Source organism: Rhinichthys klamathensis, unplaced genomic scaffold, assembly GCF_029890125.1.
Source record: "Rhinichthys klamathensis goyatoka isolate OS25496 unplaced genomic scaffold, OSU_Roscu_1.1 h1tg000092l_1, whole genome shotgun sequence".
In the NCBI taxonomy this organism is placed as follows: domain Eukaryota; kingdom Metazoa; phylum Chordata; class Actinopteri; order Cypriniformes; family Leuciscidae; genus Rhinichthys; species Rhinichthys klamathensis.
In genome coordinates this window covers 3,868,327-3,895,124 of record NW_026606631.1, presented here as the reverse complement: position 1 = coordinate 3,895,124, position 26,798 = coordinate 3,868,327, and the positions used below count along the sequence as shown (strand labels likewise).

The following is a 26,798-nucleotide window of genomic DNA, read 5'->3' as shown; positions in this document are numbered from 1 at the left end:
CGTTTAAGTCGGTTTTGAACATGACATTGCAACAAACAGTGTAGTGAATGGACACAGGACGCACCTACAATGTATGTGAAGGTTCATATTAATCTGGGTCACTGCAGTTTGTCATAAAAACAATCTTAACAGCTCGACTGAAATTATTCCTTTATGTTTGAATACGTTTCGTCGAATTCGCCACTGTTTTGTTTATCTTCAAGAAAATAAAAACCGTCAAAGCTTTTAAGTTTAAAAAAGACAAAATTATGATTTAACAGCCAGTACCAAGAGTAAAAATTACAGTTTTCCCTTGTGCGTCCTTAAGGACATTTGTCTTTTGGCATTTGACATATTTGTGTGGATGTCAGAGTGTGGTTTGTATGTGTAGGCTACTCAAACAAATTGTGTGTGCGCGTGTGATATTAGAGACAGAAAAAAAATCTACTTTACTGCAAATCACAAATCCAACCACTGTCTGTGTGTATCAGTGGAGCTTTGCTGGCATCTAACTTGTTTAGATTTATGGCTTTGATTTTCTAGCAGTTTTTGAATTCAACATGTTTTATAAAATTTGATATATTTTTTTAGTTTCACTTTTTTTAAAATCTTTTTTTTAATTCAACAATTAGCTTTAAGGGTCTTCTTTAAAATGAGACCAAACTTAGGTCTGTGCTCCCAAGCTTCACATTTTTATGACAGTTTTTAAACACAGACTTTTTTATCCTCTATTAAAGGACCTCAGAGTAACTTTTTAAAATCGACGCACAAGGTTTAATTCGTTTTCTTTACTGGACCAGCTTCAGATAATCATTCACAAATATTCAAAGTTTGTGCACCCAGCGTTTTTACAACGTAAATGGAAAGTCTCTCTCGTGTTGTTCAAGACAGCGGAACCGCACTGCCCTCTCGCGGCATGTCCTTGCTACTACATACTTATTTACCTGAACTAATACAAAGGAAATATTTTGTTTTACATGAAGTTTCCCATGTTAATATGTTATAATCACGTTATTCAGGCGCCAATGGTGCATCTCATTACAGCAGGGGAGATATTCTATGAAACAGAGGCATTTAACAGATATTATTTTGATTTTAATCTATGAGGAGATGCCGCGAGAGGGCAGTAGACTTCCACTCTTTTAACGCTTAAATGCCATAAATGGCTTAGTTTAAAAACATTGGTTTAGGTCACCTTTTACCTCTTTCTTCAGTGTAGCAGTGTCAGGTTAGCAAAGGATTCAAGTAGGCCTATATGCTTTTTTTATTGAAGATAACTAACACGAAGCGAAACGTATTCAGTCAATGAATCATCACATGAGTTGTAAAGACTTATTTTTATATGATATTGAATTAATGTGCCTATTTCACGTACATATTTATGCGAGCATCCATGCCAGACTCGATTAGCACCGTCACAATGCAGTTTCGAGAATTGAAGTTCAAAAGAACCGAAGTTCAAAAGAACCGAGCCAGCCAGGAGTCGAACCTAGAATCTTCTGATCCGTAGTCAGACGCGTTATCCATTGCGCCACTGGCCCGATACGACTTTGCAGCTGAAATAGACTCAAAATGAATCTATACAAAATAGATTATGAATAAAAAAATGAAATAAATTTACATGCACAACCTGTAAAAAAACAAAAACAATGTATGCACTATGCACCTCACTTAACGGAATCAAATGTCGTTTGCAATCATTTAAATAAATCTTACAAACATTGCTAAAAAAAAAAGTTTTAAATTAAACAGGTAATTTCTGATTGAATATCAATTATAGATCAGTATCGATTCGATAAAACACGTTCAAGACTATTAATATCAAAACAATTAGGTAACATAGGCGTCGAGTGTCAACTTTAGTCTCCACATGTTCAGAGAACCACATGGACTGAGGATTTCTGCTCAATAATCATGGCAACATCGATACACGAGACAGTTCTCGTAGGAACATGTGATGGAGCTATTGGCAAGAAGAAAAACACATCTTATTGCACGAACAAAATCGGAGATAGACCGGTAAAGGAAACGTACTTTGTACATATACTCGGGGATTGTGTCATGCTAACTAAAGGCTAAAGACAATGCTTGACAGCTACTTGGTTATCTTGTAGTTAATAAAATTCCTCATGTAGACAGTCAATATCTTTGAGATCAACGCGAAATTAAATCAGGTTTCTTTACTTGCTGAAGTAAACATGAAATGCTTAGCTTTATAAAAGTGCCTAAAAGTAGACAATTGCTAGCTAGCCAGTTAGCTAACTATGGGGCTAAACATACTAAGTCACACATTCAAGATTTATCTCGGTTATTTCAAATTACTTTAATTGAGGTATTCGATGTTTGTTTTACAACGACGTAATTTGAAATTTATCAGACAGCTGTCGTTAAATAAGTTTAATCGTGTTTTTGAATCAGATTACTGGGAACAGTTATACTGAGAGTTCCCGTATGTTCGCACCGTACACGTATCGGGCCAGTGGCGCAATGGATAACGCGTCTGACTACGGATCAGAAGATTCTAGGTTCGACTCCTGGCTGGCTCGGTTCTTTTGAACAGGTTCTCTTGACCGGATAATATATTCCAATATGCAGGTTAATAAATGGGCGCGATTCAACTGATTTAATGTTTTTAAGCCAATAAGTCAATATTTGATACAGATTTTAATTATAAATATAAACGATGTATGATGTATCAAATCATTGGTAAATGGTCAATACACGACCTTTTTCAGAGCAGCGCCATGACAGGTACGAAAGCGAGGGATGGACTTACCGTGTTTTCAATGGTATTTGTAGTAAAAAGCTGTATAAATCTTCTAAATCACTTATAATTTTCCACAACTCATGTTGTCTGGAGTTTTTTGTCAAGTGAAATTTCTTGGAAAGAATTTTTTTGGTGTCTCGTCTGCAGAATAACCCCCCACCCCCCACTTTAAACAACAGTACAACCCACTGAAGAGATGTATATCTATCCCTCGCTTTGATTCCCGTTAAAAATCAAAGATGACGGCCGCGGTATATTGATAAATAAATAACTCTACAAATAATTTAAGTTTTATAGTTTATACATGTATTCCTTAAAAAGTATTAATATACACTGTCAAACCGAAAATAATTGCTGTTTGGATTTAAATAGGCAAATTATGATTTGTCATTATTGCAGTGATTATATTTCTGCATGTTAACATAGCCTATGTTTGGCAACAGTTCTTCTAACCCTAATTGATGGAGTGTGTGGCTTTCTCAGACAACCATGTAAGACACATCATGGCCATATTCCAGGATAACAAGAGCTCAAATTGAGAAAGAATGGTTAGTAGGAGCATGAAGAATAATTTTCACACATGAATTGGCACCTCTGAGTCCAGACCTTAAATTCATTGAAAGTCTTTGGGATGTGCTGGAGGAGACTTTACAGAGTGCTGGACTCTTGCATTGACAATACAAGATCTTGACCAACAATTGATGCACCTCTTGATGGAAATGACATCACAACATTCATTTACATCATTCGAAACTGTAAAGAGTCTGTTTTATTTGTGTACACTCACAATAAAAACAAAACATTGTGCTTTTGTAAAATAAAGAAAACAATCAGGATGCCGCTTTCTGCTGTCCCGTTTTCCTTTCCGTGGATTTTGTGGAGCTCGTCACAAAAATTAATCGAAACTATATATATATATACACAAAAATATACACATTGTATTCATTGAATTTTCATTTTAACAGGACCTGCTTCCAATAATCACTCTCCAGTATCCCACATGCAGTCTGTGTCAGAGAGGCCTGTCTCATGTTGTGCAAGTCTACTGCCCCCTTGCGGCGTCTCCGTACCACAGAACCATCAATGTATTTGCCTGCACCAATCCACAGTGCTCTGGCAAATCAGAAAGGTAACATCTTGTCAATTTAGATTAGGCCATTATTTTCATATCAGAGATGTGTTTCTTTAACTATTCCTTGAAAGAAACGTTTTATTTTCTGGCATTCTGACCATGTCGGCTCTATATATACCTAGTTGGATTGTCCTGCGCTCTCAGTGCCTGGATGACGACATCAAAGGAAGACGAGACAACAAAACCACGACATGTACAGAACCTGCAATGTCCAGAACAGACTGGTGTGCTGAAGCAGATGATTGGGGGATGGACGAAGAAGAGCAAGAGAATGTGGCTGAAAGCGGCGTACAAGTGCCAAAGGACAGTGTTTATGAAGGAAATGATGTCAGCAGCAAGCTTCAGGCCCTGCGCATTGATGGAGGTGTGGATCAGCAAAGTGCCCTCCAACCCACACATGTGCACGTTTTCCAGTCGTTCTACATAAGCGTTATGGAGGAAACAGACTTGGATGGATTTCATGAGACGGATCATGAAAACGAACTGCTTAGAGAGTATGAGGAAAGGGAAGGAGTGATTGTCGGGGAGATTCGAAGGTGAGGGGGATTGATTCTACAACAGTGTTGAGGAAAGTTACTTTTAAAAGTATTGCATTACTCCCTGAAAAAGTAACTAATTGCGTTACTTAGTTACTTTTTATGGAAAGTAGTGTTACGTTACTTTTTCTCACCTTGCTGAGTGTGACGTAGAGGCGGAGACGGTCGAATCCATTTGCAGATATTTATTAAAGGTGATGACAAACTGAGAACAAGCCAACAGAAACACAAAAGTAGTCAAGGGAAATCCAGAATCGAAGTCAAACTTGCAAAGGTCAGAGGCAGGCGGCAAAGGTTCACACAATGAATTCAGAGTCCAAGTTCAAACACAAAAGATCAAGTCCAAGCACAGAGAAACACGAGATACAAACTGAGACAGGGTTTGGGTAAAACAATACTTCACAAATGGGCATAGAACAGAACAGTCCAGATAAAGGGTGGCTGAGGGTGCACAGGTGAGACTGATGAAGGCATGATGAGGTGATTAGGGAAATGAAGTCCTAGTATGCAGGAGAGAGGGATCTAGTGAAACCAGGAGGAGGCGTTGTCGTGCGTTCCGTGACAGAGCCCCCCCCCTGCGAGCGGCTCCGGAAGCGAGGACCTGGTCGACGACGGGGTCGTCCACGGGGTCTTGGAGCAGGTAGGTCTGGGTGGTCCCGGTGGAATGCAGCAGTTAATGTGGGATCCAATATGTCCTGAGACTTGACCCAGGAGCGTTCCTCAGGACCGTACCCCTCCCAGTCAATGAGATATTGTAGAACCCCGCCGTGACGTCTGGAGCTCAGGATCTCTCGCACCCGGAAAGCCTCCGCACCGTCCACTTCAATGGGGGGAGCCTGAACAGCAGCGACCTCCTCCCGGTTCCTCTCACTCCTGGGGGCAATAGCGGGTCTGAAAAGGGACACATGAAAGGTGGGTGAGATCTTGTACTGAGGACTTGTTTGTACTTGTACAAACGAAAAGAAACAGGAGTTATCTGGCGGAGTATTTTGAATGGTCCAATGAAACGAGGAGAGAGCTTCTTGCATGGGAGCTTGAGACGAAGATCTCGAGCGGAAAGCCACACCCACTGGCCAGGTCGGGATCTGGGACCCTCACGCCTCCTTCGATCCGCCTGATGCTGATAACGGCGAACGGCGCGCTGCAGCTTGACGTGAGCAGCATCCCAGGTGGCCTCGCTACGCCGGAGCCAGGCATCTACCGCTGGGAGGTCGGAAGGTTCCCCGGCCCACGGGAAGAGGGGAGGCTGAAAACCTAGAACACATCGAAAGGGTGTTAAACCAGTGGCAGGCTTTATCAGAGAATTCTGGGCATACTCCGCCCAGGCCAGAAAACGACTCCAATCCCGTTGATTCTGGTGGCAGTAGGTTCTCAGGAAACGAATTAGGTCCTGGTTAAGACGTTCAACCTGGCCGTTGGCCTGAGGATGGTAACCAGAGGTTAAGCTGACATTGATGTTTAGCTTTGCACATAATTCTCTCCAGACACGGGAAGTAAATTGGGGACCGCGGTCAGTTACAATGTCATCGGGCAGGCCAAACAGACGGAAAACCTGATTGAATAACGCCTCTGCAGTCTGTAGGGCCGTGGGCAGACCGGTTAAAGGAATGAAGCGGCAGGATTTGGAGAAACGATCCACCACGGAGAGGATGGTAGTGAATCCTTGAGATGGAGGTAGATCCGTTACAAAATCCACAGCGATGTGGGACCAGGGACGCTGTGGGACTGGCAGAGGTTGCAGCAATCCTGCGGGCTTGAGATGGGAGGATTTCACAGTATTACAGACAGAGCATTGGTGAACAAATTTGATAACGTCAGACTGAAGAGAAGCCCACCAAAAGCGGTTTGAGACCAACTGAATGGTAGCGGTAATACCTGGATGACCTGCGCTGGGAGTGCAGTGAACCCATTGAAGCACACGGTGGCGGAGATCTGGTGGAACAAAGAGACGATCCGCAGGACATGCTGGTGGAGCGGGATGACGACTCAGTGCAGTGGTGATCTCGGAGATAATGTCCCATTGTACGGGAGCCACGATGAAAGCAGTGGGAATAATGGGTTCAGGCTTGGCTTCGATGGCTGGATCATCGAACTCACGGGAGAGAGCGTCAGCTTTGACGTTCTGGCAGCCTGGTCTGTAAGTAATCCTGAAATCAAATCTTGAGAAAAACAGTGACCAGCGAGCCTGGCGGGAATTCAGACGTTTAGCTGACCTGATATACTCCAGATTCCTATGATCCGTGAGCACTGTGAACGGTTGACGGGTTCCCTCCAGCCAGTGCCTCCACTCCTCAAAGGCGGTCTTCATGGCCAGAAGCTCGCCATCACCCAAGTCATAATTTCTTTCTGCAGAATTGAGTTTGCGAGAATAGAAGGCACAAGGAAACATCTTAGCTGGCTCACCATGCCGTTGTGATAACACTGCCCCCACACCTGTACTAGACGCATCCACTTCCACGATGAATTCCTTTTCTGGATCAGGGTGATGGAGAATAGGAGCAGACGTAAACCGTTCCTTGAGTCGAGCAAAGGCCTCGGTACAAACCGCTGTCCACTTGAAACATTTACCTCCCCCTCGAAGCAGAGATGTGAGAGGAGCTGCAATCACACTGAAATTGCGGATAAATCTGCGGTAAAAGTTAGAGAAGCCCAGGAAGCGCCGTAGCTCTTTAACCGAGGATGGTTGGGGCCAGTTAATCACTGCTCTGACCTTGTTGTCATCCATAAGCACAACGTCCGCACTGATGACATAACCCAGGAAGAAGATGCGTGTCTGATGAAATTCGCACTTGGAAAGCTTGGCATAGAGTTGATTCTCAATCAGGCGCCTGAGAACTGCACGAACATCTTGAACATGCTCCTCAAGGGAATCAGAGAAAATCAGAATATCATCAATGTACACAATAACTTTATGATGCAACATGTCCCGAAAAGTCTCGTTAACAAAAGCCTGGAAAACGGAAGGACTATTGGACAGGCCGAAAGGCATTACCCTGTATTCATAGTGCCCGGATGTAGTCGAAAACGCCGTCTTCCATTCATCTCCACTCCGTATGCGAATCAGGTTGTATGCATTCCTTAGATCCAGCTTGGTAAAATAGCGAGCAGTGCGGAGCATCTCCAAAGCTGCTGGGACTAGAGGAAGAGGATAGCGATACTTGACTGTTACCTCGTTAAGACCACGATAATCTATGCACGGCCGAAGACCCCCATCCTTCTTCTTGACGAAAAAGAATCCAGCGGAGGCCGGGGATGTCGAGGCAGTAATGAAACCCTTTGCCAGCTGTTCGTCAATGTACGCCTTCATAGCCTCAGTCTCGGGTTGTGACAGCGGGTAAACTCTTCCGCGTGGAATTACCGCCCCTGGTAAAAACTCGATAGCACAGTCACCAGCGCGATGAGCAGGAAGTTGAGAAGCCTCAGTCTCGCTGAAAGCTAGAGCGAGATCATGATATTCAGAGGGAATTTTCAGAAAATCCACTCCCTTAAGGGAAGTGTTGTGAAGTTCAGTACCTTGGACAGCTGCCCTGCAATTGATCTGGCAAAATTCGGACCACCGGGAGATTTTCCCCTCCGACCATGAAATTTGGGGGTTATGTCTCTCCAGCCATGGAAGTCCTAGAATTACTGGATGTCCGGGTGAGTGAATTGTGTAGAATTGGATGGTCTCAGTGTGCTGTTTCCCGAAGCCAAGCGTGAGGGGTTGGGTGATGTACTGAACCTCTCCAGACCCTAGAGGGCGTCCATCCAGGGCTTCTACCGTGACACCGGACTCACATGCGAGGAGAGAAACACGATGAGTTTTGGCAAAAGTGAGATCGATAAAGTTTCCTGCTGCTCCCGAGTCAATCAGGGCTTTTAGGTTAAACTCTTGTCCGTTAATCTTTAAAACACTCTCCACAGTAAACAGTTTAGAAGAGGAATTAGAACTCACCGCCGTCGAATTCTTGAGAGCTGGATACACCGGACAGGTGGCCCGCAGATGTCCTGCTTCTCCACAGTACATACAGAGATGATTACGGCGTCTCCTCTCCCGTTCCGCCGTGGAGAGGCGTGTGTAGCCAATCTGCATAGGTTCTGACTCCGCTCTGGGAAATGTACACTCAAGAAGGCTGGATCTGAGAGCTGCGAGTCGAGCGCGTAACAAATTGTCCAGGCGGATAGCAAGCTCCATAATTTGATTCAGGGTTTTACCGTCGTCGCGACACGCCAGTTCTCCTTGGAGGTTTGGGTTAAGTCCCTGGCGATACATGAGCTTAAGAGGTTCCTCCCTCCATCCAGTTTGGGCAGCCAGGGTACGGAAAGAGAGCGTGTAGTCGGCTGCAGTCGAATTTCCCTGGCATAACGTGAGCAGCAGTTCCCCTGGATCCTTTCCTCCCGCTGAGTGTTCAAACACCTCTCTAAATTGAGTCAGAAATTCATTATAAGATGGGAAGGAGAGCTGACCGCCATACCAGAGTGCAGTAGCCCATTCCAGAGCTCGACCCGTGAGTAGGGAACAGATGAAGGACACGCGGCTTCCATCAGTGGAGAAGGACTGTGGCCGTTGGTCGAAATACAAACTGCACTGCAACAGAAAGCCCTTACAAGCAGAGGGTGAGCCATCAAATTTTTCCGGGAGAGATAAATTGGGTAGAGAAGAGGTGTTACTCACAACAGGTGGTGTCGCTGGATCAGCAGGTTGAACCGCAGTCGCGTCTGGCTGCGATAGGGTTTGAACCGTTCTTGCGAGCTTCTCTGTGAGAGCGGTTAATTTTACCAGCTGTTGCTGATGGGCAGTGAGAACATTAGCTTGATTAGATACCTCAGAGGTTAGTCGACTGAAATCTGCTGGATCCTGATGTGGTGAAGTATTCTGTGACGTAGAGGCGGAGACGGTCGAATCCATTTGCAGATATTTATTAAAGGTGATGACAAACTGAGAACAAGCCAACAGAAACACAAAAGTAGTCAAGGGAAATCCAGAATCGAAGTCAAACTTGCAAAGGTCAGAGGCAGGCGGCAAAGGTTCACACAATGAATTCAGAGTCCAAGTTCAAACACAAAAGATCAAGTCCAAGCACAGAGAAACACGAGATACAAACTGAGACAGGGTTTGGGTAAAACAATACTTCACAAATGGGCATAGAACAGAACAGTCCAGATAAAGGGTGGCTGAGGGTGCACAGGTGAGACTGATGAAGGCATGATGAGGTGATTAGGGAAATGAAGTCCTAGTATGCAGGAGAGAGGGATCTAGTGGAACCAGGAGGAGGCGTTGTCGTGCGTTCCGTGACACTGAGGCTCGCTGTCTTCTTTTTTGCAAGTGTTTAACGCAGTAACGTGTTCTATATAACATACTTCCAATTCATAATCTTCATTTTCTTTTAAAAACACATTTAGACTATTATATTCTGACCTCTTAGAATAATTCATGAGCCATAGGACTATGTATGCCATACAAAAGATCTCTTAACATTACGAGTTATATCTTAAATGTAGAACTCTTTGTAATTGAAAGTTTAAAGTTGAGTTTTGTCACTTTTTATACTTGACTTTTCCCGCGCACACATGAGTGCATGTCTAAGTGACAACGTTTTGAAAAAGAGACAGAATTTGTTAACACTTTATTTTACACTGTCCTTGTTACTTATGTTACATGTACCATAGTAAAACACTAAATTATGCACAATTACATGCAACTAACCCTCCTCAACCAAACCTTAATCCTAACCATAACCCTAGTAAGTACATATTGTTAATTAATATTACTCAGTACTTAAATATATAATTACATTGTAACAAAGACACGTTCAAATAAAGTGTAACCGAGAATTTGAATCCGATATTTTAAATTTTAACTTTTATTGTACAATACAAATATTATTAATAAAATGTAATTAAAGTGAAAAGTACATTACTTAAAAAAGTTATTCAAATGTTAATGTGTAAATGTATAAAGTAATGCGTTACTTTACTCGTTACATCAAAAGTAATCTGATTACATAATGCATGTTACTTGTAATCCCCCAACACTGCAATGTCTACAGCAGTCTTTTCAGTGAATTTCTGACATAAAATCTGAACAAAAGTGTGATGCATGTTGCACTACATGACTAAATGTGAACATCTCCTTAAATTGTATATTAATCATGTAACAACTCATTTTCTATACTTTTTTTTTAGTTGTGGAAGTGGGGAAGCTCAGGAGGAATATGAGAAAGCCACAGTCAAGCATGGAGATGAAGTGTTCAACGGTTTCATGAAGAAAATATCTCTTTGTCCTGAACAAGTGTTACGGTGATTGAATATTTTAGTATTGATATTCAGTTTTTTTTAAAAACGCCCCAAACTGTGACTAAAATGGTTGCAAAAATGGCAAAAATAACTACAAATGTGCTACAATCATTTAAAATTCGCATTCAGGAAAGCTTTGTGTGTCCATAAGTGTTTCTTAATTTTTTAATCTGGAGCCCTGGAGCATTGTAAGGGGCCATTTATACAAATGTTTGTTAAAGTTTCAGTCATTTTGTTTTCTTTCTTTTTTTTTTTTTCTTTAAAGAAAAACGATAGTTTTTCAAATTTTCATTTCAGTTTAGGCTATTTTAGTACTTCGACTTAAAATAAACGAAACTGTTACATTGTTGCCTCGGGTTGTGGGTTAAAGTCCCCAACCCCTGGGACCCCCAGGAACAAGATTGGGCTAGTTTTGGTCTTGATTGGGTGAGTTTTGAATAGCAGCTGGTTTTGTTATGCAAACCTGCGAGACGTTTGCGAAAAACGGCAGACGTGAGTTCAACGGTCAAAAACGTCCACGTAGCGCATGTTTACATAGAGAAACCATAGAAAACCCAGTGGATCGCAAAAACTGCATCCAGTGTTTTCTGCATAACAAAATGTGATAATTCATTGTATTATACACCCAATATTTTTATTATTTACTCATGTTTTAATCAAACGTGTTACATCTCACCTTATAGGTACAGTTGGGCCGGATCACCTCTATTTATAACAGAGCCGCCTGTCAACGTTAATGAGATGGTGCCGTTCTGTGGTCACTGCGGCAGCCCGAGGGTTTTCGAATTTCAGCTCATGCCTGCATTGGTCAGTTTGCTCAGTAGTGCAGGCACAAATTCAGGTAAGTCAAATGTTTTTAAAATATATATGAAAAATAGGAATGCTGCAAGACTGATCATCATCCTTACATCTTACTTGTTACTTGTTAGTGTATGTAGTGTGAGATGTGATTTGTTTTTGTCTTCTCAGACACTCCATTGGAGTTCGGGACAGTTCTGGTGTACACTTGCAGAAATAGTTGTTGGAAATCTGGATCAACAGTTCCAGTGGAAGAATTTCTTTTTGTCCAGCCCGATCCAGACCAAAAGCTCTTCAAATGATATAATTTATCACCAATAAAGATCATTTATTAATAGACCTGCATTGTGGTTTATTATTTAATATATACAGTAGTGGCTGAAAGGTAAATAGACATCTTCACCCTCTATTCAAATATTATGAATAAAAAAAATGTTGAAGTTTTTATAAGCATTTTACGTAGTTGTGCTTAAAGAGGTAAAGCATCCTGCCAGCATGCGTCCGTGCAGCATCACGCCAAATTAAAGGTTTACACAGTAACGGATGCGACTGTTAATGCGTTATTCATAGCGACCCAAGATTTATTTAGTGTCTTTCCTGGAATGGGCAGTTTGCGACTTTGCGTGATAATCAACATACAATAGCACTGGTATTACAAAACATTCAGTGGCACATGCTACTCAAATACATGTGCCACAAACTGACAACATGTTCGAAAAAAATATTACTGACTTTAAAGGGGTGGTTCAGAATTGTGGACATCGGGCCTCATTTCCAAGTTAGCCTTAGTGTTATTATCAGTGGAGACAGTTTTCAAAAAATTTCATCCAGTCGTTCCAGTTGCATAGTTCGCCGGTGCTAGGCTAGCGCGAATCAACGGTAACTGCTAGCCTGCCATTAAAAACAGTTTTACCCACTCCACAGTACACCAAAAGCAAATAAATAACGCCAGACTATCGATGCCAATGTCTGTTGAGAGAATAATGTTAGAAATCAAACTACCCTTTCATCGCATTGCAATAGTTATCCTTTGTTCCCGGTATTTATTTTTATTTTTTTTATTCAACTTTCATTAAGGCTTACAATGACATTTAACATCAAACAAAGGACAAACAGATATTGGGGAAACATATAACAGATCTTACATTGTACAGAGTAAACATTAAATTCTGCAAACTATTTTTTTCAAAATATGAGATGTTTTTATGCACTTCTTATTTCTATAATATAAAGAGTTTTATCTCTAAAAACAGTTTAGCTTATAACGCTAGTATATTGGGCATCGAGTAAGCAAAAAGAGATCGCTAGTTAATACCATTAACAAGGCTCAAATTAGCCCCACACTAACACGGCAGCATAATGAGTGTCCTTACATGCAAACCGAAGCATTGAGAACTTTGTAAGTGTATAGACAGTTTAATAAGAAGATACTTTACACAGACAGTACAGTTAGCGCATACAGACAGCAGCCATCTTGGAAAACAGTCTCGATCAATAGAACCACGAAGGTGAGCGAACAGTACGTGTAGATATTGAAGATAAGATAAATTATATTTATTTTTTTATTTTCTCTGTTGCGTTCAGTGCTTCTCTTATGCGCTCAGTGCTTTCTTCCGGAAACAACGGACCATATGAGATTCCAAGTCACAGTTCAGCTCACGTATCACCGTGTTCGTGGTTTGACTAATCGAGACTGTTTTCCAAGATGGCTCCTGTCTGTATGCGCTAACTGTACTGTCTGTGTAAAGTATCTTCTTATTAAACTGTCTATACACTTACAAAGTTCTCAATGCTTCTGTTTGCATGTAGGGACACTCATTATGCTGCCGTGTTAGTGTGGGGCTAATTTGAGCCTTGTTAATGGTATTAACTAGCGATCTCTTTTTGCTTACTCGATGCCCAATATACTAGCGTTATAAGCTAAACTGTTTTTAGAGATAAAACTCTTTACATTCGATTATCATGAAAACAAATCTCAGGGAACGATTTAGTCTGTACCAATGTGTTATTACACCCGAGGTTCATTTTGCACCGGAGTTGTCCTTTAAGACACTTTCTGATGTAAGAATTATTACACTTCATATCCAAAATATTAACACCTCCAATAACAAGTTTAGGAGTCTGCCGCAACACTGAGTTGCCCTGTATTTATTAGCACAGTCTACAGCAGCGGCGGAGTGATATGTAGTTACCTAGGCAACCGAGAGAGGTAGTGCTAGAGAGAGGTAGTGCTAAGGACATCGGAGGATATATCCTTTATATTTTTATCCATATAATTTTGAAAGTTTTTATTATTAATTCCGATGATACTTGTATTTGTTGTTATTTTCTTAGGTGTTTGGAGTTGTATTTAATTTTTTATTTTATTTTTGCGGGGAGAAGAGTAGTATTTTATTGTATTGTATTTTGTATTGTATTTTTGTATTGTTTTTATTGCAGGTTGCAGCAGGAAGATGTCTCAGGCTCACATGGGTTAAAGAGGAGGTGAGTGCTTTAGTTTTTCAGTTGTTTATGGTAGCCTATGATGTTGTACAAGGATTGACTAAATTAATGTGAAGGTAACCCATTTGATCCCCCAATTTTACCAGCTAAGTTATCACATGCATTTGATTCCTTGCATAGTAACAATTTGTAGTTGACCACTGACATTATTGATTATTATTAAAACATTTCTAACTATGTGATGTCTGAAATATTCCAGGCTCAGGCCGCTCCAGCTCCAGTAGAGCTGCTTTCTCCCAGGCGGCTGGTCAGGAGGTTTGGAGACCCGGTTCTGATGATCGTCGTGATCAGGATCCGCTGCCAGACCCGACCCAGACACTGATCCAGGAGCTTCCAGGATATTTCACCCCTCAGTCTTCTGAGTTTTCCGTTTCTGTGTCCACACCCTTACAGAAAAAACACATGAATTTCACATGTTATCACATGTTTTCCACATGTGCCCACATGTGACCACATGTGACCACATATGCCCACATGTGACCACATATGAACAACATGTCATCACATGTGAACAATGTTTCACCACATGTGAACAACATGTCACCACATGCAGTAATGTTCGACCACATGTGAACAACATGTCACCACATGTGAACTTAATGGAACACGTGGCACATGTGGAAAACATGTTATAGGTAATAATGTGGAGCTCATGTGAAATATATTTGCACGTTGTAATAGGTTTTAACATGTGAATTATGTTACCACGTCACAAATACTGTACATTTTTAGCTTCAATAGCCTTTTTCACACAAAATGCATAGAACATAAAGCTTATAATGCATGTGTATATACTAACACTTATATACACGTATAGTTTTTAATGAGTTTTTGCAATACTTTTATTTCAACACTGTTTACCATTTCTAAAGCTATATTATAAATATATTTTACATAATCAACAGTATATTATATTTGATATAATCAATAGGCTACTGCAAGCACGTTTTCAAATAAAATAAAGTGGATATTAAACTTTTCATTTTAAGTGCTGCATGATTTTGACGTGGTTTAATCAATGCCGTGCGCGTGAACTTTCGAGTATTTCAAACACTTGAGCGGCCGACGCGCAGAGTTGCCATGGAAACGGCGCGGGACCACTGCTACTGGTAAGCAACAAAACTCCCTCTCTCGATGTTGTTTAAACTTTTCACGGCTTTTCCCAGGTGAGATTAGTCTCTAAAATCACACGAATAATACTCACAACTGTTTTTGACATTTCTCTTACTTGTAATTGACACGATTCTGTTAAAAATTTACATGGTGTAGTCAGTGTCTTCGGAAAAAGTCCGTTAGGATCTCAACCGTTTTCAGAAGAGGTAGCAGCTAGCTAGGCTAACGTAATGTTAACTCGGTTGAACTTTTATTTATTAAAGTTTGGGCTTTTAATCACCTCTTATGTGTAGATGAGAGGTTTTGTAAAGGTTTTAGCACTTGGAAGTGAGCTAATTTATTTAACACAAACGTAAACATAACGTATCGGTGATGTTACTTTCAGGAGCAAGAAAATTGGCTGAAACTAACGTTAGCTCAATGGTAACGTTAAACACATTTTGATTAAAAAATGTTCTGTGATTTCAGTAGTAACAAAATAACCCATAACAGAGAGAAAGCTCCACGACTTCAACATTTCTGGAGAAAGCTGCTGCCGGAGAAGTAACGTTAGGACACAGGTGAGCCGAGGAAGCTCATTAAATAACCTCATTTTATTTCTCAATTTGTTTTTTTAAATTGTTTATTTTAAGAAGGTTTTGACATCCAAACGAAGTTACACCGTATGAGCAAAATTAAATGAATAAGTAAACCCCAAAACAAATTCTGTTATCCTAGTTAAGAAATTATATTCTGTATATTCTTTAAATTCTTTCTCTTTTCTGCATTTCACCTCTGCTGTAGCTTCTTTCCTTTCAATAAACCTGGCATTGCATTGTTGGCTCAGTGACAAATGGCTTGTTGTGTTCTTAGATCCTTCAGTGCTGATGCCCTGCAACATAGCGGAGTGGAGCTGATCTTCATCTCTAAAGCACTATTGATGAACCATATGATTAGTAAGTAAAACGCCAAACATACACTAATGTCAAACATACACTAATTGTCTTGGTACAAATGTTTATGTCTCTTTCTCTTATGTTCACCAAAAAACATTAAAAACAATAATATTGTGAAATAATATAAATAAATAAAAACTGTTTTCTATGTGAATATATTGTAAAATGCAATTACTTCCTGTGATCAAAGCTGAATTTTCAGCATCACAGCTTCACATCATCCTTCATAAATTATTCTAATATGACGATTTGATGCTCAAAAAAACATTTATGATTATTATCAGTGTTGAAAACAGTTGTGCTGCTTCATATTTTTGTGTTTTTCAGGATTATTTGATGAATAGAAAGGTTAAAATAACAGCATTTATTTGAAACAGAAATCCTTACTCTCTCTTTTGATCAATTTAATGCATCCTTGCTGAGTAAAAATATGAATTTCTTCTTTTTTTTCTGTTCATTTTTAAATCTATCATTGACCCCAAATGTTTGAACATTAGTGTAAACTACCCTTCATATGTTTGTGGTCTATTTAACAATGAATCCTGGAGGGGAAAAAATGGTTTAAACTGTTACAATGGTTTACACAAACACATTAATCAGCACAACTGTTTTCAACATTGATAATAATCAGAAATGTTTTGGATGTTTACATGGTAAGAATGTATAGTATTCAAATATAAAAAACACTGACTCGTTAGGTCATGTTTACTCATTAAAGTCAGATGATTTCCTATTAATTCAATAGAATATGGTGACTTCAATTTACATGACGTCATGAGCAATCAAGTCATTTATATAGATCAGTGAGTAGTGCCCAGCATATCTAAGTCCACTAAAGGAGATTTCTCGCATTTTACCCCTAAACTCTGGAATAACTATGAAGGTAAAAGAGTAACAAGACTCGAGCATGAACAATAAATACTTGTATGCTAAAATTTACACTCACAGCTCCAAAGTGAAAACCTCACCTAATACGCAATAACGTTGAAAAGATCACGGTTTCTGTCCTGACGAAAATGTTCTATTTTTTATTTTATTTTTTGCTTTGCAGAACAAGTCTGTGACTGACTTAATGAACCCAGTTGCTTTGGATCATGCTCAAAGATGTAAGGGTTACAAAAAGTTAACCAGAACTCTTATGGACTCCATCTTCTCTTTCGAAGAGATGGCAGCATGAACGGAAAAAAAGGGGTTGTTGGTGAAAAAAGAGCCTTGACCTACAAAAGGTGCAGCTAATAATTGGTAAGCATGTCTGAATATCTTTTATCAATAGTTATTATATATGACAAGCGCTGAGCGCGTCCGTCAGCGCCAGCCATAGCGCGGAAAGCACAGTTTGAATCTGACAGTTATGTCACTTCATGTCAAACTTGTTTTCAAATTTTAATGTAATCAATCTCATTTCTTACAGACCATGTCAAAAAGAGGCACCCAGGCATCGGAGGCACTGAGATCAAGGTCTGCATGGCACAAAAGTTAAAAGATCTGAGGAGACGAGCAGAAAGGTAATATTCAGACGATCCAACATCCAAGTGTGATCCCCATGTGGTCTGTTCACATTTGCGAAACCGACATGCGCGAGGACTGATGACTCAGTTTATTCCTCAGTCTACATTGTGATCTATTCACAAACTGTCAATAGTTTTTTTTATAAATGAGACGCACCACTCGTCTTATACAGTTGTTTAAGCAAGATGTATTTCCATAGCATATTTACGTAAAACGTTTAATGACATAATAACATTACAAATGAATAATAATTAATTATTAAGCCCCATAAAATTGCTTTTCAGAAACCTACGGGGTGACGTCACGGACACTACGTCCATATTTTTTTTTACAGTCTATGGTTTGCACTGCCCTAATCTTTGATCTTTTTCTATCCCAAAACAGGATGCCTGCTGCAGGAGACACAAAGGACTGAGACAACACACTTTCACAAACGCACACCACACACACACACATGCGCGTATACCTGCGTTTTTTGCGGCTTTTTATGTATAATTTTAATTTGGTTTTGCTTTGTTTGTTTTAAACATTCAATTTGTATTGCATATTTTGAAATGAAATAAAAAGTGAAAAAAAAAAAAAAATTTGAATTATTTGTTTTAATGTTGGGAAACATTAGGCTATAGAGCCTACACAAGAACATGGTAGGCCTACCGTTTTCTGTGGTATATTGCTTAATGATTTTTACATGGATTTCACATGAAGTTACAGGTTTACATGGTGTGTAGCTTTAATATGGATTGTTGATGGGTTTCAAATGTCATTCCATGGGTTTCACATGAGATATTTTACATTTCACATGATATCTCATGGGTTTCACATGTGATTAAATGTTTCACATGGGAATTTTACGTTTCACATGTAAGCTCATGGATTTCACATGGGGATTTTGGGTTTCACATGTAATCACATGGGTTTCACATGTAATCACATGGGTTTCACATGTAATCACATGGGTTTCACATGCAATCACATGGGTTTCACATGCAATCCCATGGGTTTCACATGTAATCACATGGGTTTCACATGCAATCACATGGGTTTCACATGCAATCCCATGGGTTTCACATGTAATCACATGGGTTTCACATGTAATCACATGGGTTTCACATGCAATCACATGGGTTTCACATGCAATCCCATGGGTTTCACATGTAATCACATGGGTTTCACATGTAATCACATGGGTTTCACATGCAATCACATGGGTCACATGTAATCACATGGGTTTCACATGTAATCACATGGGTTTCACATGTAATCACATGGGTTTCACATGTAATAACATGGGTTTCACATCCCATGGGTTTCACATGTAATCACATGGGTTTCACATGCAATCCCATGGATTTCACATGTAATCACATGGGTTTCACATGCAATCCCATGGGTTTCACATGGGAATATACATGGGTTTCACATGAAAATGTTCCAAAACCACACGTTTCCCATGTGCAAATTACCTTTAACATGTGCAAAGCACATGTGTTCCACATATTTCACATGTTAAATTTCACATGTGCAAAATCACATGTCCACGTTGTCACATGGGATCACATGTGTTTTTGCACATGTGAAACTCATGTGGTTTTTCTGTAAGGGCAGGTCCGGCTGACAGGAAGAGGGAGTTGCAGAGCCCAGATGATGGACGTCCGTCCACTTCATCGAAACGCTCTCGCGGAGGTCAGAATTGGCTTTAATTGAAGAAGTTATGGCTCAGTTGATACATAATTTATCATTGAAAATAGAAAGGTAACAAAATAAATCACAATTTGATTATTAATATTATTAAAAATGTTTCCCCAGAGTCTTCACCGGGCAGGCATCATGTCCACATCATCTCTGTCCCCCTCTGTGGGAAATGTGAAGAGGTGGTTATGTGGGTTGAAGAGCTTCAGCAGCAAAGGCTCGTACATCGTCCAGTGGAAGCGGAGTGGCGATAGATCGAAAAGCAAATATGAACAGGGCAGTTGCGGCAACAGGAGTTTGTCCGGGACCAACAGCTTTGAAGAGTTTATGTGCCCTCCGCTGCCAGGTCAAGTTCCCATCGAGCCAACGGAGACTTCAAATGTCCTTATGGAGGCTTCACCGGTGAACAAGAGCTCGACAGGTGAGACTGAAATAAGGCTGGAGAGTGTAAAGTGTACAGATAGAGATGTTGCTGTTTCATGCCTCAAGTTTTTATCATGATTTAACACGGATTTGAATTTAACAGTAAAATGTAAGTTATGTCATTATATCTTTGCTTAATTTGACGTCAGAGATGTTTCTAATAATTCAATTGTTTTTCTTCATTTCCGAAAAACCTACAGAATGTAAGAAGAGGAAAGGAACTGGTTCTTTCCTCAACAGGCTACGGACGGCTGTGTGTTCGTTCCTCTGCTGTTGTGCTGTGGATGATGTGGAGCCTTTTGTTCCTCCAGCGGATCTGGATCCTGATCCTGATCCTGATCCTTCATCACCTGATCCCGATCACTCCGCCATCAAGCCAAATAATGGTAAATCTGCAGACATTATTTCTCCAACAGTGTTTTAAACAGTATCAGGGTTTCCGCGGGGTCTTAAAAAGTCTAAAAAAGTCTAAAATTTCAAAATCACAATTTAAGGCCTTAAAAAGTCTTAAAATTGCTGAAGTATTGTGTTCTAGGTCTTAAATAATTTTAAACAGGTCTTAATTTTCCTACGTCCTCCCGCAGAGCTTTGGAATGTTTTTGTTTTTTTATTGCGTGGTGTTATAGTTCCTTATTTCGCTAGTCCAAATATAATTCACTTTAATTACGACTACAAAATAGACCAACATGCAACAGCCAATCAGCTTTGTGCATCCATCTAAATTCTAAGCTGTCTTCAGTACTGTTCAGTTTGAATAAATTAATTTACTTTGCAAGTAATTTTGAGACTCTGCGTTTCCTTTGTACGTTTTTTTATTTTATGTCGTGACATATAGGTCTTAAATTTAATACATAATGTTCTTAAAAAGGTCTTAAAAAGTCTTAAATTTGACTTTGTGAAACCTGCAGAAACCCTGAGTATTATTATCGTCTTGTTTTCCACTAAAGATAGACTTGTTTTCAAAAATTATTTTCTCGACACAACCCGCACTGATATTTTTAATATAAAACAAAGGATCTAGCAAGCTCATATATATATATCTCATATTTTTCTGTTTGTTTTTCAGAGTCCTTTGAGACTCTCTATGACGTGGGAGAGATGATTGGATCCGGAGGATTCGGAAGAGTGTTCGAGGGAACACGGAAATTTGATGGCAAAAAGGTAAAGCAATCTTGCTGAATTGTATATATATATTTTTTTTTGTATTTGGATTTAATACTTAGATGCTCAAATCGTAAATGTTATGTGCAAAGTTACTGTTATTGAATACTGTTTTTGTGTGTGTTTTTGCAGGTTGCCATCAAGCGGATGCGCAAGACTTACAACGATCTTTATCTTGCTATTGTAAGTTATGCTGCGTTCCAGGCAGGTTTTTGAGCACGTAAATCCCGACTTCAAACCACGACTCACGACTTTGTAGCATTCCAGGCCAGTCACGCCAAACTACCTGAGCGCAATATACATACTTATTTTTTCAGACACATAACATTGTAATACATAATCGTGTGTGTATATACATACTTATTGTTTCAGACACATGACATTGTAATACATAATCTTGTGTGTATTATTATCATTATTATTATTAATTTGACTGCAACGTTATATTGTCCTAAAGTGTATTCTCACTGTGTACCGCCTGCAGAAACACTGCATCCGTAGGGGCTGCCATTGTTGTTTTGTATGGTTTTGCGGGCTATGTGACGTCAGAACTCGTAACTGGGAGTACATCGATCTAGTACGAGTTCACGGGTGGGAAGTCACGGGTTTGACTGCCGTTCCAGTGCACTTTCACGGGTATAAGCAGTAGCGGAGTGGCAATCGGGAGAGTCGGGAGTTCTCTTACGAGAGGTTCTCTCGTATTGCGTAAGCTAGCTTACGCTGCGGGAAAGATTCATCTTTGCTGAGATATTGAAGCCAAAAAATTATTTCATAATTTTGTATCCATACACAACGCAGTTCCTCTGCGGCAGACCTAGAGCGCAGCTAGCAGCTCATTGGTTCGCTCAGAGAGAACTGCTTAAGCCTATGGGAGAGCGGGGCTGAACCCGCTTCCAATGAGAGGCGCCCGCGCGCTCATTGCGTCATGACCCGCCAGAATGGGCGTGGCCATGGTGTATATAAGGCGCTCTCCCAGGCTTATATGTTGATTCATTTCATCTTCAGCAAGCTGCACGCTTCTGCTGTTCCTGAGAAAAGCCATCGCCGTCGAAGAAGGCATCCTCTAGCGAGCTCAAGGACCCTGAAGAAGCCGGCCGTCTTCGCCACCTTCAGCCGCCCAGCAAGCTAGGCCATCCGACGATTGTATCCTTTCTCTATTTCTAAAAGAGCCGAGCGTCTTTTTAAAGATGTCTCGTTTTTCCTGCGGCTCTTGCCGCGCTCGTCTCGAGGACGGAGACCGCCATGTCATCTGCGCTCTCTGCTTGGGACTCGAGCATGCAGAACTCGCCCTCGCTGATGGAGGATGCGACCTCTGTGAAAGCCTGCCGTTATCGTCCCTGCGGGCACGACTTCTGGCAGTGAAAACCGCTCCCGCGCCGCCTATTCTCTCGCCGCGTAAAAAGAAACGCCGCTCTCAAAGGCCGCCGGAGCCCCCAGCGGAAACATGCGGGCCGCCGCCGCCGCCTCCCGCTTCCCGCTCTCCCTCCCCGCCCCTGCCGGACATTCAGTTGCCGCCGAGTGGCCGCTCTGTTGTTTCCGATGACGCCGCGGAGGAGAAGGACTCCTGTTCACTGCTCGCTTCTGACAGTGAAGACTGGTCATCTCTCGGATCCGCGAGAGAGTCGACGGGGACCCGCGCCGGGATAGAAGAGGAGCTGATGCGCCTCCTCTCACAGGCCGTCGAACGCCTCGGTCTCGAGTGGTCTCCTCCACCCGAGCAGGCCCCGAACCGAATGGACGGTAGCTTTTTTCATCGGCGCTCGACCCCCGCGTGCACCCGGGCCGCTCCATTCCTGCCTGAACTTCACGCAGAGCTGACAAAATCCTGGAATGCACCGCTCTCGGCTAGAAATCGCTCCGATGTATCCGCCTCGCTGCGCTCGGTGGACGGAGCCGCCGAGAAAGGCTATGCAGCCATGCCGCCCGTCGAGGACTTGGTCGCCACACACCTCTGCCCGCCCTCCGCTAGATGGCGTTCTTCACCCACGCTTCCTTCGAAGGCTTGCAGAGCGACCTCGAGCTTTCATGCTCGCGCTTACGCCGCCGCCGGTCAGGCCGCCGCTGCGCTTCACTCTATGTCTGTCCTCCAAGTGTTACAGAGCGATATTCTCCGTGAATGGGCCGAAGGCGGTAGAAAACCCCCCCCCGCCGTCACGGATTTGAGAAGTGCTACGGATCTCGCCCTTCGCGCCACTAAAGCCGCCGCACAAGCTCTGGGGAAATGCATGGCCAGCCTTTGTGTTGCTGAGAGACACTTATGGCTCACGCTCGCCGACATGGGAGATTCTGAGCGCGCCGCGTTTCTCAACGCGCCCCTCTCCCCGACGGGCCTGTTTGGATCTGCCGTCACGGGAATTGTCGATCGCTTTTCTGAAGTACAGAAAGCTTCTCAGGCGATGAACTTGTTTCTACCCCGCCGCGCTAGCTCTTCAGCGGGCCGCTCTCACGAGCCCTCCGCCAGAGCCCCATCACAGCGCCCCCCTCCGCAGACTCAAACAACTCAGCGCAGTCAGAGCGGCCGCCCTCGCCCTCGCTCTCGCTCTGACAGCCGCCGCAGACCGCCGCCCCCCCGTGGCCCGCGACCCAAGATCACGCTGAAGCCTGATCATCAGAAGTCTGCCTAACAATGTCAAGAAAACGACGGTGCTCTCCCGCCGCGGCCGGACCGCCGTCAAAGCTTCGCCCTCTGCCAGTCCCCGTTATTTCGCCGACTGCTGTAGTGTTGACCGCCACAAACAAGCCGGTGTCCCAGCCCGCTTGCGAGCGACAAAAAGCCGTTTTTACGGCTACCCAGAGAAATCTCAAAAAGAGAAATTTTGCCAGTTGTGTAGAAAATGTGCCCACAATCATGTGTTCACCCATACACACAAGCATAACATATCCCGTGTCTCTATCAGAGCCCCATCACATGAAACGGGCACAGCCCGCTCTAATATCAGAGAACATAAACACGCCCACGAGCTCGTGCACGTGTCCCCTCTCTGCTCGCTCTGTGTCACGGCCCATAGACTCCTCTCTGAGTGCAAATCCCGTTGCCACACACATTCAAAGCGCGCCCACACACTGTGTCCAGCCCGCTATGTGCAGCAATCAGGGCAATACAGCCATTCGGCCACTAGCCGCATGCTCCAAAGCGTGGGAAGCCATTCCAGGCATTTCCCCGTGGGTGTTAAGCATTATAAAGAACGGCTACCTGCTACAGTTTCGCCGCCGCCCGCCTCGTGCGCGCGCGCAGCTCGAATCTTCTGTCAGCCCGCTGGCCGCCGGCACGCTCCGCTCAGAAATTGCGACGCTGTTGCAAAAGGGCGCGATAGAGAGAGTCCCGCCATCTATGACCGAGTCTGGGTTTTACGGCCGTTATTTTCTGGTTCCCAAGAAAGACGGCGGCCTCAGACCGATCTTAGATCTCAGGTCTTTGAACAAAGCGCTCATGAAGAGACCGTTCAAGATGCTCACTACCAGGAAACTCCTCGCGCAGGTGCGCCAAGGGGACTGGTTCATATCTCTAGACCTGAAAGACGCCTATTTTCAGATCCAGATAAATCCCCGTCACAGGCCATTCTTACGTTTCGCCTTCGAGGGTCTTGTTTATCAATACGCCGTTCTCCCGTTCGGCTTATCTCTGGCGCCCCGTACATTCACGAAGTGCATGGATACGGCGCTCGCCCCCCTGCGAAGCCAGGGGCTGCGCATTCTGAATTATCTGGACGACTGGCTGATTTTGGCCCAATCACAGACGGAGCTTCTGTCGCACCGCGCAGTTCTCCTCGACCATTTGGAAACGCTGGGCCTCTCTGTCAACTGGACAAAGAGCTCCCTTCATCCCAGTCAATCGATTTCCTTCCTAGGAATAGATTTGGACTCGGTCACGATGACGGCTCGCCTGTCTACACAGCGCGCGCGCAGTGTTCAGCGTCTAGCCGCCTCGTTCCAGATGGGCACCCGCAGGCCTCTGAAAACTTTTCAGAGGATGCTGGGTTACATGGCCTCAGCCTCCGCTGTACTTCAGCTGGGCCTTCTGCACATGCGCCCGCTTCAGTTCTGGTTGAACAGCCGTGTACCCCACCGCGCGTGGAACACGGGTCGCCAGCTGATCAGGGTTACGCAAACGTGTCTCACGGCGCTGCAGCCATGGACAGTAGCAGAATGGTTTCGTCTAGGCGTCACGATGGGGACCTTTTCCTGCCGAAAAGTCATCTCGACAGATGCATCCAACACGGGTTGGGGTGCAGTCTGCGAGGGCTCACCGGCCTTCGGCCACTGGTCGATTCAGGAAAGCCCATTACATATAAACTGTCTGGAAATGCTGGCGGTCGAGAACGCGCTCTCGCACTTTCTCCCGCGCATCCAGGGACACCACGTCCTGATCCGTTCGGACAATATGGCCGTGGTCTCCTATCTCAACCGTCAGGGCGGTGTCAGATCCAGAAATCTCTGTCGACTGACGCACCGCATTCTAGTTTGGTCTCAGAGCCGCCTGCTCTCGCTCAGAGCGACGCACGTGCCGGGCCATCTGAACGACGGTCCAGACATACTGTCCAGGAACCTCATCTCCACAGGAGAATGGTCCCTGAACTCACAGACGGTCCAGTTACTGTGGCGACTATTCGGCAGAGCAGAAGTAGACCTCTTCGCGTCAGAAGAGAACGCTCACTGCCCAATATATTTCTCGAAGAGCGAGGACGCGCTAGCCCAGGAATGGCCTCGCCGCCCGCTCTATGCATTCCCTCCGATCGCTCTGTTACCACAGGTAATTCAGAGGATCAGGGACACACGCCACTCGGTGCTCCTCATAGCCCCGCGTTGGGAGAGTCAGAATTGGGTTCCGGAGCTCACGCAGCTGTCACAGACAGCCCCGTGGCCCATCCCAGTCAGAGCAGATCTCCTCTCTCAAGCTCGCGGCACGATCTGGCACCCCCATCCACAGCGCTGGGCGCTGCATGCATGGGTGATCAACGACTATTCGTTGATTTGCCAGAGGGAGTAAGAAACACTGTCATACAGGCTAGAGCACCTTCCACGAGAAGGCTCTATGCGTCTAAATGGTCTGTGTTCTCAAAATGGTGCACCGACAAACAGCTGGACCCACGGTCGTGCGAGGTGCCGTCTTTGCTTGTTTTCCTTCAAGAGATGCTGGACAAGGGCAGGTCCCCCTCCACTCTCAAGGTTTATGTGGCAGCCGTCGCGGCGTTCGCGGAACCCCGACGCGCTCAGTCATTGGGCAAAGACGAGTTAGTCATCCGCTTCCTCAGGGGAGCTAAGAGGATGAACCCTCCGCGGCCCCCGTCGGTTCCGGTTTGGGATCTTTCTATAGTCCTTGAAGCTATGAAAGCACCCCCGTTCGAACCGCTCGAGTCTGTGGATCTGAAATACCTCTCGCTCAAAACCGTTTTCCTGACGGCTCTGTCCTCAGTTAAACGCGTTGGGGATCTTCACGCGCTCTCATCCAGCGCCGCGTGTCTTGAGTTTGGACCGAATGATTCGATTGTCATTCTCAAACCTAGGCATGGCTATGTCCCGAAGGCGATTGGTACCCCGTTCAGGGCTCAGATTATCTCCCTATCGGCTCTGCCTTCATCCGATAGTGAGCGCGATGCCAATCTCCTTTGTCCGGTGCGGGCTCTGAGATTGTACACTACGCGCGCTGCCGCGTTCAGACGCGCTGAGCAGCTTTTCGTGTCGTTTGGGGGGCGCACCAAGGGTCTGGCCGCCTCAAAACAGACACTGTCTAGATGGATAGTGGACGCTATCGCCTCTGCTTACGCATCTAAATGCCTGCCCTGCCCTCTGGGCATCAGGGCGCACTCCACTAGAGGCATGGCCTCATCGTGGGCATGGTCCTGTGGAATTTCCATTCATGACATTTGTGTGGCCGCGGGATGGGCCTCCCCGTCCACTTTTGTCAGGTTTTATAACTTGGAAGTTCCCGCCTTGCAGGCAAAATTACTAGCTGTCTGACGAACAGCTCTCTAAGAAGC

At 43.5% G+C, this 26,798-nt stretch overlaps 1 protein-coding gene, 1 long non-coding RNA gene and 2 other non-coding genes across 5 annotated transcripts; 3 read left to right on the top strand and 1 right to left on the bottom strand.

The window, feature by feature from the left end:
• Positions 1-1,447: 1,447 nt before the first annotated feature.
• On the bottom strand, positions 1,448-1,520 carry trnar-acg (transfer RNA arginine (anticodon ACG)). The gene has a single exon. It is a non-coding gene; the product is annotated as a tRNA-Arg (tRNA).
• A 210-nt stretch (positions 1,521-1,730) lies between these two features.
• pdcd2l (programmed cell death 2-like) lies at positions 1,731-11,827 on the top strand. Its single transcript, XM_056252049.1, has 6 exons — positions 1,731-1,998; positions 3,712-3,875; positions 4,001-4,414; positions 10,580-10,693; positions 11,374-11,531; positions 11,660-11,827. Exons 1-6 carry the CDS (start codon positions 1,894-1,896, stop codon positions 11,788-11,790), a joined length of 1,086 nt encoding a protein of 361 aa, XP_056108024.1. The 5' UTR covers positions 1,731-1,893; the 3' UTR covers positions 11,791-11,827.
• Positions 2,453-2,525, top strand: trnar-acg (transfer RNA arginine (anticodon ACG)). The gene has a single exon. It is a non-coding gene; the product is annotated as a tRNA-Arg (tRNA).
• Positions 11,828-15,571: 3,744 nt separating the features above from the next.
• On the top strand, positions 15,572-18,024 carry LOC130085970 (uncharacterized). 2 transcript variants are annotated; one of them, XR_008807192.1, is made up of 4 exons: positions 15,572-15,663; positions 17,090-17,280; positions 17,450-17,543; positions 17,932-18,024. It is a non-coding gene; the product is annotated as an uncharacterized LOC130085970 (long non-coding RNA). The 2 variants fall into 2 exon arrangements; XR_008807191.1 differs by lacking the exon at positions 15,572-15,663 and adding an exon at positions 15,702-16,038.
• Positions 18,025-26,798: the final 8,774 nt, after the last annotated feature.

What these genes read in the sequence shown, in the direction of transcription:
- pdcd2l (XM_056252049.1), top strand. Translation starts at nt 1,894, where the DNA reads ATGGCAACATCGATACACGAGACAGTTCTCGTAGGAACATGTGATGGA. An exon ending in ACAAAATCGGAGATAGACCG is followed by an intron (nt 1,999 to 3,711) that starts GTAAAGGAAACG and finishes TCATTTTAACAG; the next exon opens with GACCTGCTTCCAATAATCAC. An exon ending in TGCTCTGGCAAATCAGAAAG is followed by an intron (nt 3,876 to 4,000) that starts GTAACATCTTGT and finishes ATATATACCTAG; the next exon opens with TTGGATTGTCCTGCGCTCTC.